Source organism: Mandrillus leucophaeus, unplaced genomic scaffold, assembly GCF_000951045.1.
Source record: "Mandrillus leucophaeus isolate KB7577 unplaced genomic scaffold, Mleu.le_1.0 Scaffold183, whole genome shotgun sequence".
NCBI classification, from domain to species: Eukaryota; Metazoa; Chordata; class Mammalia; order Primates; family Cercopithecidae; genus Mandrillus; species Mandrillus leucophaeus.
Window position 1 is genome coordinate 3,294,594 of NW_012101843.1, and position 12,757 is coordinate 3,307,350.

The window sequence follows — 12,757 nt, forward strand, 5'->3', positions numbered from 1 at the left end:
CCAGGCTGGAGTGCAGTGGCACGATCTCGGCTCACTGCAACCTCTGCCTCCTGGGTTCAAGCAATTCTCCTGCCTCAGCCCCCCGGAGTAGCTGGGACTACAGGCACATGCCACCATGCCCTGCTAATGTTTGTATTTTTAGTAGAGCCAGGGTTTCACCATGTTGGCCAGGATGGTCTCGATCTCTTGACCTCGTGATCTGCCTGCCTCAGCCTCCCAAAGTGCTAGGATTACAGGCATGAGCCACCGCGTACGGTGTCTTTTTGCTCTACTTGCTAGCAGATTTTCTTTTAGCTTTACTTTCTAGAAGATTTTCTTCTGACAGTTCTGTTATATGTATGTATGTATGTATTTATTTCTGTTTTGAGACAGGGTCTCACTCTATCACCCAGGCTGGAGTGCATGGCTTATTGCAGCCTCGACTTTCCCAGGCTCAGGTGATTCTCTCACATCAGCCTCCTGAGTAGCTGGGACTGCAGGTGTGTGCCACCACACCTGGCTAATGTTATAATTTTTTTGTAGAGACAGGGTTTTGCCATGTTGCTTAGGCTGATCTTAAACTCTTGGGCACTGGTGATCTGCCTGCCTTGGCCTCCCAAAGTGCTGGGATTACAGGCATGAGCCACTGCACCTGGCAGTTTTGTTGTTTTTAATCTTAGCTGTCCTGTTTTTAATTTCCAAAAGCTCTTGTTTTTTTTCTGAATATTCCTTTTAAAAATGATTGTTTTATTAATGCAGTCTTTTTCTCTTATCTCTCTGAGGATATTACAGTGTTTTTAAAAAAGTTTTCTTCTTCTGCATGGTCTCATTTTTCCTCCTGCTTCCTTTTGTTGTTGTTCTGTTCTGTCCTGGTTGCTATATTTCATGTTAGGGGCTGTTTTGTCTGTTTAATGTTACTGTAACACAATACCACAGACTGGGAAATTTATTAAAAAACTACATTCATTTCTCACAGTTCTGGAGGCTGAGAAATTCAATATTAAGGTGCTGGCATCTGGTGAGGGCCTTCTTGCTGTGTCATGCCATGATGGAAGGCAGAAAAGGGAGAGAGTGAGAGAGGGGAAAGGGGCCTAACTCATCCTTTTATCAGGAGTCCACTCCTGCTATAACCCAGTCCTGCAAGAGTAGCATTAATCTATTCATGAGGGCAGAGCTCGCTTAAAGGTTCCATCTTTCAACATGGTTGCATTGGGGATTAACGTGAACTTTGGGGGACACATTCAAACCACAGCAGGGACTTTCGTCATGTTTTTAGTAATCCTTGGCTCCCTGCTCACGGTTAACCCTGGGGAACCAAAAAGCTCATTGGAAGCTATCAGTGTGTAGTTGCAGTTTTGATTTTGAACTTCACAACAGGGTGACCTAGGTTGCTCTTTTTTTGGAGGAAGTTCCTGATGTCACTGTATTTAGGTACTTCTTCTTGGTTAGATTACCAAGGGAATAGTCATCCAATCTCCCACAGAGGATGAGGGGATGGCTGTTAGCATTTTGTGCGCCATGTGGGAAAGGAGAACTGTGCTTTCAGCTGTCAGAGTGCACACAGTCACTTGGGTTCCCTGTTTGGTTGTTTTTGTACCCATGCCTTCTACTATGCCAGATGGTCCCCAATGCAAATCTCTTCAGTTTTATCCTCTCCAGAGAATACATATCCAGACAGTTTCCTTAGTGGGGAAGAGGGAGTTAGAACATTGTGGAGTTGGGGAGAGGATCTGGGGATATGGCTTCTTCTCAAGTAGCTTTCACCCTGTAGTGTGTATTTCAGGCATCTCTCATTCCAGAGCTGCCATTTCCCATTTTTTGTTTTGTTTTGGTTTTTTTTTTTTTTTTTTGGGATTCTGTTATGTACATCAGGTTGATTCTCAGTTTCCCCCCTTTGCTGTTCTGGCATTTGACTTTCACTTAGGTCTAGTCACCTACCATTAGTCTATTTGCTTTCTCTTTCCAAAATTCTGCTGTCATCTCCTCTTTGGTTTTACCTGACCACAGTCATTCACATCATTAAAACAATGTATTTATTATAGTTTTAGTAGAATTTTGGGAGGCTGCAAATTCTGCTAATTTGACAGGTTGAATATAGGGAATTGGGTACTCACAAAATGATAGAAAGTGATGCCTATTACATCTGCCACACTGAAAAATAGGTTGCTCATGTCAAGCCTCTTGACAGCCAGGAAGCTGATTAGAGGATACTATCAGTTTGAAAACCCACGGTCTCCATGCCTGTGTTTGCTAGCTGAAGGACAGAGCATGGTATAAGTCTAGGGTCTGCTTTCTGGATTTTGCTCTAGTCCCTCTGGTTGGCAGAACTGAAATTGCTTTTGGCAACTACAGCTGCAAGAGGTTTTGGGATTCCTTTTGCTTTGCAGGAAGGCACACCTTCCTGTTTGAGGATGAAGTGGATCTTGACTGAGCCAATCCACAGCATCTTCCATCAATAATCCACAACATGATAAATAAGAAGATTTTGTCCTTATTTTGCAATAATGCATAGAAATTCATTTTTTTTTTTTTCGAGATGGAGTTTCATTCTTGTTGCCCAGGCTAGAGTGCAATGGTGTGATCTTGGCTCACTGCAACCTCCTCCTCCCAGGTTCAAGCAATTCTCCCGGCTCAGCCTCCCAAGTAGTTGGGATTACAGGCATGCACCACCACTCCCAGCTAATTTTGTCTTTTTAGTAGAGATGGAATTTTGCCGTGTTGACCAGGCTGGTCTCGAACTCCTGACCTCAGGTGATCCATCTACCTCGGCCTCCCAAAGTGCTGGGATTATAGGTGTGAGCCACCTAGAAATTCATTTTTGTACATGAATGCCAGACATAATTTTATTGTTTTGACTCCTCCTTTCAAAGTCTCTTGTCAGTATGTTTTAAATTTTTTAGTTTGTGAAATAGTTTAGTTCTGATTTTTAAAATTGTGAAATATCTAAAGTATTTAAACATACAGAAGTGTACAGTGAACATACATGTAGTCATCACCTAGTTTTATTGAATTATCACATTGTACCATATTTGCTACAAATCCCCCACTCCCAGTAATAAAACATTAGGAATAGAGATAAAATCTCTTTCCTTTCTCTCTCCGTAGACTAGATACTTACTTGAATTTGGTGTTTATTCCTTCCCATATGTGTTTTCATGTTGTTGTTATATACATTTATAGACATTAACAGTACATAGTATCGTTTCACCTTTTTTAAAGGTTTATGTAAAGCTATCATACAAAACATTCTGCAACTTGTATTTTGTTTAAAATGTTTTTGCCATTTATCTAGTTTGATACATGAATTCTAGGTCACTCATTTTAACTGCTGTGGAATATTCCACTGTAATAGATCAGAATATATTAATCTCTTCACCTGTTGATGGACATTTAAATCATTAAATGTGCTTCAGGAACATGCTTATATTTTTGCCTTTTTAATTAACCACTGTTATTATTACACAGTAGTACAATGTTTCAGGTTAGTGAACTTTTTGTTCTTTTGATTTAGCAAAAATCATGTACAACTTGTGCTGTAGAAGCATCTGGCCTGAAATGCAGGGAGATCTTAAAAGTGTGACCTGAATTTTGTGCAGAAGGCCTGAATGTTGTTGGGACAGCTTTGAGAGATGGATTCATCCTCTCTTAGCCATTCTCAGAAGGCAAGAAAGGCATTTCCTATGACGAGAGTTTTGTTAGGATGAACCTTTCTTTCTCTGACATGATATTTACTTTGTGTTCCTCTGTTTTCTTGCTATTTCAGACAGAATGTTGCTGCGGGATGTAAAAGCTCTTACCCTCCACTATGACCGCTATACCACCTCCCGCAGGCTGGATCCCATCCCACAGTTGAAATGTGTTGGAGGCACAGCTGGTTGTGATTCTTATACCCCAAAAGTCATACAGTGTCAGAACAAAGGCTGGGATGGGTATGATGTACAGGTAATATCCACTACAGTGATGGCAGTCTAAATGGGGGTTTTTATTCAGTAAATTGTTTATTGGGACATTATTCAGTATTTTGAGGGAGCACATACAGAAATCTCAGATCAGCCTAAAATATGTAAGTAAATCAGTCACTCTTCCTGTGGAAGAAATGGCCTCCAAAAGAAATGCACCGATTTTAAAGCCTGAAAATACTTATTGTAGTTTTTGTACCATGACCTCCTTCTAAGATACTTGTAAATTTTCACAACTTTTTATATACTTGAGGGTGAGGGATAGGGGATCTCTTGTGGTTGTCATTTTCCTGTTATTCCTCAAAGAATACCAACCTACCCTTACGATAAAATTGAGATAATTAGGAATTATAGATCGTAAATAGTAGGGGTTCATATATCTCTATTGTGCGTCTAGCACTTGATTTTAAAATTATCTTATAACTGAGGGTGGTTACTTTTGAATGGAAGCATTTCAGCAGGTTTCATTTATTGTCTTTGGGACACTGGTATTTTGTATACGAGCAGAGCGTCTCCTTGAAGTTCCAAAACTGAGTATGCTTTAAATATAGATTTTGTTAAATGAATTCAGTTTAAATCAGTAGTTACGTATTTCTACTTTGTATTCTGACTGCTTTCAAAAGGGATTTAAGACGACCGGTCACAAGGCAAAAAACTTGTGTTGACAATTTCCCCTCTCTATCAGAATGATATTCTTGTTTGATACAACCTTTATGCATAGTCTTTGCAATTCAGAGAGGAAGTTGATGTGTACTGGGTGATACTTACTTCACAATATTTTCCCCCAGTACTGCTAAGTTGAATCATAGAATCCTCTGGGTTATAGCGGAAGTCTCACTCCCACTTGACTTATGACTTTTACAGTCTTGATGGGAAAAAAAGGCAGTAATGGTGATGTCATTCATTAAATATGTATTAATTGCAATATACAAAAATGGATAAGGTAGAATGAAGAAGCTCTCTTAGTAGTAGAGGAGGTAAGACAAGTACTCAGATTACATGTAGGTCCCAACACAACATTATAAAGTCACGTCTGGTTGGAGTCATTGGGATTTAAAGGATGAGGTATTTGTGCTGTGTTAGGAAGGAATGATAACATTTTTAGAGAGGAAAGGCTAGAGAAGGGAATAGCATGAGCAAAGGAGTGTTGAGCATATCATACATTGGCTTATGTTTAGTAGCTGGAGAGAGGCCATTTAGTAGCAGGAGAGAAACTCCTTCTATTCCAAGAGTTGAAATTTAAATACAGTACTTAGAAGCTACCTATAGTACGCATGATTAAGGAAGTGGTAGTTAACATGAAATACCAATATAAGGTTAGCTTGTTTTATTTACCTAAGTCAGCAAACTTATAAATCTTCCTCCAAATAAAATTATTTTAAAAACAGTGTAGTAACAGCAACAGCAACAAAAGAAAAACTGCACCTTATCCAAATTAAAAACTTTTGACTGTCAAAGGACATCATCAAGAAAGTGAAAAGACAGCCTACAGAATGGGAGGAAGCTTAGCAAATCATAGGTGGTGAGGGACGTGTATTAAGAATATAAAATAACTCTTACAACTCAATAAAGGCCGGGCGCGGTGGCTCACGCCTGTAATCCCAGCACTTTGGGAGGCTGAGGTGGGCGGATCACGAGGTCAGGAGATCGAGACCATCCCATCCCGGCTCACACAGTGAAACCCCGTCTCTACTAAAAATACAAAAAACTAGCCGGGTGTGATGGCAGGCGCCTGTAGTCCCAGCTACTCGGGAGGCTGAGGCAGGAGAATGGCGTGAACCTGGGAGGCGGAGCTTGCAGTGAGCCGAGATTGCGCCACTGCACTCCAGCCTGGGTGACAGAGCAAGACTCCGTCTCAAAAAAAAAAAAAAAAGAAAACAACCAAGTTAAAAATGGCAGAGCGTCTGAATAGACATTTCTGCAAGGAAGATACATAAGTAACAAATAAACCACATGAAAAATGTTCCTTATTAGCCATTGGAGAAATGCAAATCAAAGCCACAGTAAGATACCATTTCACACTCAGTAGGATGGGTATAATAAAAAAGATAACAAGGCTGGTGAGGATGTGGAGAAAGTGAAACCCTTATACACTGCTGTTGGGAATGTAAAATGGTCCAGCTGCTTTGGAAAATTGGCATTTCCTCAAAAGTTTAAACATAGAGTTACCATTGTATGCCTCAGTCATTCCACTCCAAGGTGTACACCCAAGAGAATTGAAAACACACGTCCACACAAAAACTTGCATACAAATGTACATAGCAGCATTATTCATAATAGCCAAAAAGTAGAAACAATTCAAATGTCCATTACTAATGAATGATAAATAAAATGTGGTATATCTATGCAAAGAAATATTATGTAGCGTATATACCAATACATGCTACAACGTGGATGAATCTTGAAAATGTTATGCTAAGTGAAAGAAGCCAGTCACAAAAGACCACATATTGTATTATTACATTCCTGTGAACTGTCCAGTTAGGGAAATCCATATAGACAGAAAGTTGGTTGGGAGGGGTGCAGAGGGCAGAATGGAGAGTGACTGCTACTGGGTACAAGATTTCTTTGGGGTGACGAAAATATTCTAAAATTGATTGTGGTGATGGTAGCACAACTGTGAATATACTAAAAACCATTGAAATGGGTGAATTGTATGGTATGTGTGAATTATATTTCAATAAGGCTGTTATGAATGAAATAAAATAGTGTGTCTGAACTTTGAAAGAGGAAAATCATTTGTACAAAAATTTGCAGAAGGGCAGCAGAACCAATTAAATCTACTTTAGCTTGTATCTTTTCTTTTTCTTTCTTTGAGATAGAGTCTCCCTCTGTCGCCCAATCTGGAGTACGGTGACATGATTTTGGCTCACTGCAACCTCTGCCTCTGGGTTCAAGTCATTCTCCTGCCTCAGATCTATTTTTGAAGTAGCTGGGATTATAGGCATGCACTACCATGCCCAGCTCATTTTTGTATTTTTGGTAGAGACAGGGTTTTGCCATTTTGGCCAGGCTGTTCTCAAACTCCTGACCTCAGGGGTGATCCACGCGCCTTGGCCTCCCAAAGTGCTGGGATTACAAGCATGAACCACCGCACCCAGCCTTTAGCTTGTATCTTAAGAGTTAAAGAAGCATATTGCTTTTTCACCACAAAATACAGAATGTAGACCAAACTTGGGCATATGTTTTTTTAAGGTGGACATTTTTGGGGCTAGCCTGGGTTCTTTTTGCGTTTTTCTAAATATCTTTTAAAAATACAAGAGAATTACATAGAATTGGACCCTGGAAAGTTAGTCCATAGTTTCATAAAATTTGTGTAGAAAGGTTTTTTTCTCAGAGTGTTATGTAATATCTCTGTTGCTTTGTGTAGCTACCAGATGTTCATATATGATGCTGTTTTGAGCCTTAGTGTCTTTTAAGAAATCTGTATTTTTAAAGAAAGCGTCTTGAACAGTGGCAAAAAGTTGACATTTTGGCAGTTTGCTTAAATTGTATAAATTATGGAATACTTAATATGTTCAGATGGATATGTAACATGTATGTGTAAAGAATGAAGAATAGTGATAAAGTGAATACTCGTGTATGCACTATCCAGCATAAGAAGTAGAACACAGATACCACCATTATCTTTGAAGCCCCTCATTTTCCCTGCCTTCTAGACACGAATACTTACTGTCGTGAATTTTGCGGATCATTCCCTTGCTTCATTTTGCAATTTTATGACGGATATATAGCCCAAGTAACATATTTTTTTTTTTTTTTTTTTTTTGAGACGGAGCCTTGCTCTATCGCCCAGGCTAGAGTGCAGTGGCACGATCTCAGCTCACTGCAACCTCTGCCTCCTGGGTTCAAGTGATTCTCCTGCCTCAGCCTCCTTAGTAGCTGGGATTATAGGCACCCGCCACTGTGCCTGGCTAATTTTTGTATTTTTAGTAGAGATGGGGTTTCACCATCTTGGCCAGGCGGGTCTCGAACTCCTAACCTTGTGATCTACCCGCCTCAGCCTCCCAAAGTGCTGAGATTACAGGTGTGAGCCACTGGGCCCGGCCCCCAAGTAACATATATTAAATGAAAAAAAGTTTGTTTCTAATAGTCTGTTTCTATTTTTCTTCACAGTGGGAATGTAAGACCGACTTAGATATTGCATACAAATTTGGAAAAACTGTGGTGAGCTGTGAAGGCTATGAGTCCTCTGAAGACCAGTATGTACTAAGAGGGTCTTGTGGCTTGGAGTACAATTTAGATTATACAGAACTTGGCCTGCAGAAACTGAAGGAGTCTGGAAAGCAGCACGGCTTTGCCTCTTTCTCTGATTATTATTATAAGTGGTACTCGGCGGATTCCTGTAACATGGGTGGATTGATTACCATCGTGGTGCTCCTTGGGATCGCCTTTGTAGTCTATAAGCTGTTCCTGAGTGATGGGCAGTATTCTCCTCCACCGTATTCTGAGTATCCTCCATTTTCCCACCGTTACCAGAGATTCACCAACTCAGCAGGACCTCCTCCCCCAGGCTTTAAGTCTGAGTTCACAGGTATGTTTCCCTCGCAGTGGCCATAAATAGGGTGGGTGTGAGGTTCGTGCATCCTGTGCTTGGTTCTGAAATAGAAAATCGTTGCATTGGGAAACCAAAGGAGGTTTGTCTTCTCATTTTGTTTTTTACTTTCAACTTCTTTTACCTCTTCTGTTCTGCTCTCTCCCAAGGTATATTGTGATCGCTATGTTAAGAATGCCTGATTGGCCAGGCACCATGGCTCATGCCTGTAATCGCAGCACTTTGGGAGGCTGGGGTGGGCAGATCACTTGAGTTCGGGAGTTTGAGGCCAGCCAAGATGGTAAAATCCCATCTCTTAATAAAAATACAAAAATTAACCAGGTGTTGTGGCAGGCACCTGTAATTTCAGCTGCTTGGGAGACTGAGGCATGAGAATCACTTGAATCCGGGAGGGGGAGGTTACAGTGAGCCAAGATCATACCAGTGCACTCTAGCCTGAGTGACAGAGCGAGACCCTGTCTTAAAAAAAAAAAAGCCTGATTAAATTATAAGTACTCTTAATCAGAGAAACTTGATCAACTTTGCTAATAATCATTTGCCCTGACCCCTGTCTCACACTATGCATAAAAATTAATTCTTTAAGTAGTATAATTCTCAACATAAAAGGCAAAACAATTAAGTTTCCAGAATAAAACATAGGAGAATATTTGTTATGACCTTAGGATGGGTAAAGATTTCTTAAACAGAACATAAAAAGTACTGGCCATAAAAGAAAACATGGGTAAATTAGACTTTATTTAAATTAAGAACATCTAATCATCAAAAGGCACTATTAGGAGAGTGAAAAGGCAAGCCACAGACTGGGAAAAATTTACAAAACATATTTCCGGCATATATATGTGTCTAGAACATACAATGAACTCCCATAAATCTGAGCAATAGGCAGACAAGCCCTCCAAAGAGGACTTGAATGGCCATTTTATAATAAGAGAAGACATCTACTTCACCAGTCCCCAGCCTTTTTGGCACCAGGGACCAGTTTTGTGGAAGACAGTATTTCCACGGACTAGGGGGGTTGGGTTGGGGTGGGATGGGGCAGGGAGGGAAGGTTTTGGGATGATTCAAGCATATTATGTTTATTGTGTACTTTATTTCTGTTGTTATTACATTGTAATATATAATGAAATAATTAACAACTCACTGTAATGTAGAATCAGTGGGATCCCTGAGCTTGTTTTCCTGCAACTAGACAGTACCATCTGGGGGTGATGGGAGACAGTGACAGATCATCAGGCATTAGATTCTCATAAGGAGCACGCAACCTAGATTCCTCACATGTGCAGTTCACAGTAGGGTTCGTGCTCCTGTGAGAATCGAATGCTGCTGCTGATCTGACAGGAGGCCGAGCTCAGGTAGTAATGCAAGTGATGGGGAGTGGCTCTAAATACAGATGAAGCTTCAGTTGCTTGCCTGCCACTCACCTCCTGCTGTGTGGCCCAATTCCTAACAGGCCACTGACCAGTGCTGGGGTCCCAATCCATGATCTACATGGTCAATAAAAATAAGCAAAGGTGCTTAGCATCGTTAGTCTTCAGAGAAATGCAGATGAAAGCTACAGGGAGATTATTTTTAGCCACCAGATAACCACCATAATGACTAATGTTAAAAAGACAAGAGTACCAAGTGTGAGCAAGGATGTAGAGTGACTGGAGCTTTCATACTTTGCTGGTAGGAGTTAAAATGGTAAAACAACCCAAACATATGCCTACCCATTTCTATTCCTACATAAATACCTGGGAGAAGTGAGTGCATGGTGCACCAAGAAAGATGCACAGGAGTGTTCATAGCAGTTTTGTTTATAACAGCCAAAAAATGGAGGTAGAATTTTATAGCAAGACCTTCCCCAGTCCTAAAATCTATCCCTCTCCTCCCATATCTATGGGAAATGCTCTCCTTCATTATAAACCAGTATTTTACAAATACCTTTTTGAATACAACTTGTTAATAATTTGATGCCTGAGTATTATTAATAGTTCAGTACAGATGAAATAACTGAAGTGTTATATTGGTTATATTATCTTTGCTTTTGTAGACTATGTCATGTTTAAGTGAGGATACATAATAAATCATTTTTATTTTAAGGACCGCAGAATACTGGCCATGGTGCAACTTCTGGTTTTGGCAGTGCTTTTACAGGACAACAAGGATATGAAAATTCAGGACCAGGGTTCTGGACTGGCTTGGGAACTGGTGGAATACTAGGATATTTGTTTGGCAGCAATAGGTAAGCTTTTTGCATTTATCTCTCTTGCTCTTTAATTCAAGAGACTTCTGCTTACAATTTAACTGCATTTAGTTTCGCTAAGGAAAATAAATTCTGGTGACATTAACCTATTAAATAAGATTCTCTGGGAAGGGGGAAGGCACACTATATGTGTTTCGATCAGTATTGTATATGTTATTTTCTTGCATTGTGTTTCTTCCTATGTCACCCTCATAGATATTATAAGAAAAAGACTGTTTAGTTGACATCTGAGAAAATGAGAAGGCAGGAAAGAATACAATATTTGGGGAACAGTTAGTCTGGTTTGGTAGGAGAATGATAAAAGTAAGGCTGGAAAGAGCTTGGGGCCAGATTTTGGAATATGAAATATTAATGGTAGTTTAAGCTTAGATTTTATTTGAGTACAAATTCAGAAAGAAAGAGCATTGACTCCCTGTCACTTTTCCCCCATAGCAATGACCATAATAATGGCAGAAATATGAAACAGTTTTTATTTCATGTTAATTCTGATATACCAGCATATTCAGGAAAAAGTACTTGATAAAGGTATTTTTTTTTCTGACAGTTTAGGAACAGGAAGGTATTTAAAAATTATAGCCACAAGAAAAAAATGCCTAACCTACTTTTATGCCTTTAAAGAGCGGCAACACCCTTCTCTGACTCGTGGTACTACCCGTCCTATCCTCCCTCCTACCCTGGCACATGGAATAGAGCTTACTCACCCCTTCGTGGAGGCTTGGGCGGCTATTCGGCGTGTTCAAACTCAGACACAAAAACCAGAACTGCATCAGGTAAGAGCAAAAAATACAAGTTCATTTTAACCTAGGAGTAAAGTACAGAAATAGTTTTGGAACTTTAGAAGATGATTATCTATTTAGCCACCATGGTTTTATTTGGTGTGTACCTACCAAAAATATTAACAGCACAATTAACTGAGATCCCACTTCTAAACATTCTTTAAAAATCAAATAGGGATTTGATTTGGGCTTAGCTCTACCATAGACCAAGGTTTTAACTTGAACTTTACTGTATGCTAGCTTCCACATGTATTTAATTCTGTGATCTCTAGAGATCCTTTAAGTTCTAAACTAGACTTTTCTAAGTAGAAACTTAAACTTAAAATTCAGTAACATTCAAAAAAGATATTGAGGTATATTTTAATTTTCAAAAATATAATGTTTACTGGAATGCTGAGAGAATATTTTGTAAAAAGCAAAGATATATATAAAAAAGGAATAACTGGATTAAACATCAAATCTAATTGGCAGAAAATGGGAGCTGCTGGGTAAGGAGGCCATGAGAGATTGCTGTGGAGTAGATTTGTCTTTCAGGAGAAAGAAGTTATAGACAGTGATTAATTCTTGAAATTGATAGAAAAATACATTTAAATATGTTTTAAAATGTGAGTAGAATTCTCATAATGCTAGTTTGGATATACATTGATACATTCAATTAAAAGAACTGGTACTACCTCCTAAAATTGAACCTATGCATACCTAGGACATAGCAGTTTTGCTCTCAGATATATAGCGACAGAAATGCATACACTTGTATGCTGGCAGATAAGCACAAGACTGTTTATAGCATCCCTATTCATAAATGCCCAAAACTGGAAACAGCCCACATATCCATCAGCAGTAAAATGGATGAATAAATTGAGTTATGTTTGCTGTATTGCAGTGGGTTACTGTGCAACTAAGAAAATAAGCAGTTGTGTGCAATAACATGGATAGATCTACCAAATATAAAGAAGCCAGACACAAAAGAATATATACACTATGATGATAGCAGTTATATTTTATAAAATACACATGCAAAAACAGGCAAAACTGATCTGTGGTATTAGAGTATGAGATAGTGCATACTTCTGGGGAGAAAAAAAGGAGTTGGGAGAATATATAAAAATATGACTAGGTAAGGCCAGGCGTGGTGGCTCACACCTATAATTCCAGCACTTTGGGAGGCTGAGGGGTGGATCACCTGAGGTCAGGAGTTTGAGACATCAGCCTGCCCAACAGGGTGAAATCCTGTCTCTGCTAA

General features: G+C 39.5%; 1 protein-coding gene across 2 annotated transcripts in view; it reads left to right on the forward strand.

Annotated features, from left to right (window-relative positions):
* The window catches only part of SARAF (store-operated calcium entry-associated regulatory factor), a 20,206-nt gene that overhangs the window by 5,550 nt on the left and 1,899 nt on the right, over window positions 1–12,757 (forward strand). The window contains exons 2-5 of one of the 2 annotated variants that reach the window (XM_011977737.1): window positions 3,743–3,921; window positions 8,055–8,472; window positions 10,576–10,717; window positions 11,357–11,508. In XM_011977737.1, the coding sequence (XP_011833127.1) occupies window positions 3,743–3,921; window positions 8,055–8,472; window positions 10,576–10,717; window positions 11,357–11,508 (891 nt within the window). The remainder of the gene's footprint in view (window positions 1–3,742; window positions 3,922–8,054; window positions 8,473–10,575; window positions 10,718–11,356; window positions 11,509–12,757) is intronic. The other variant, XM_011977738.1, reaches the window with a different exon arrangement.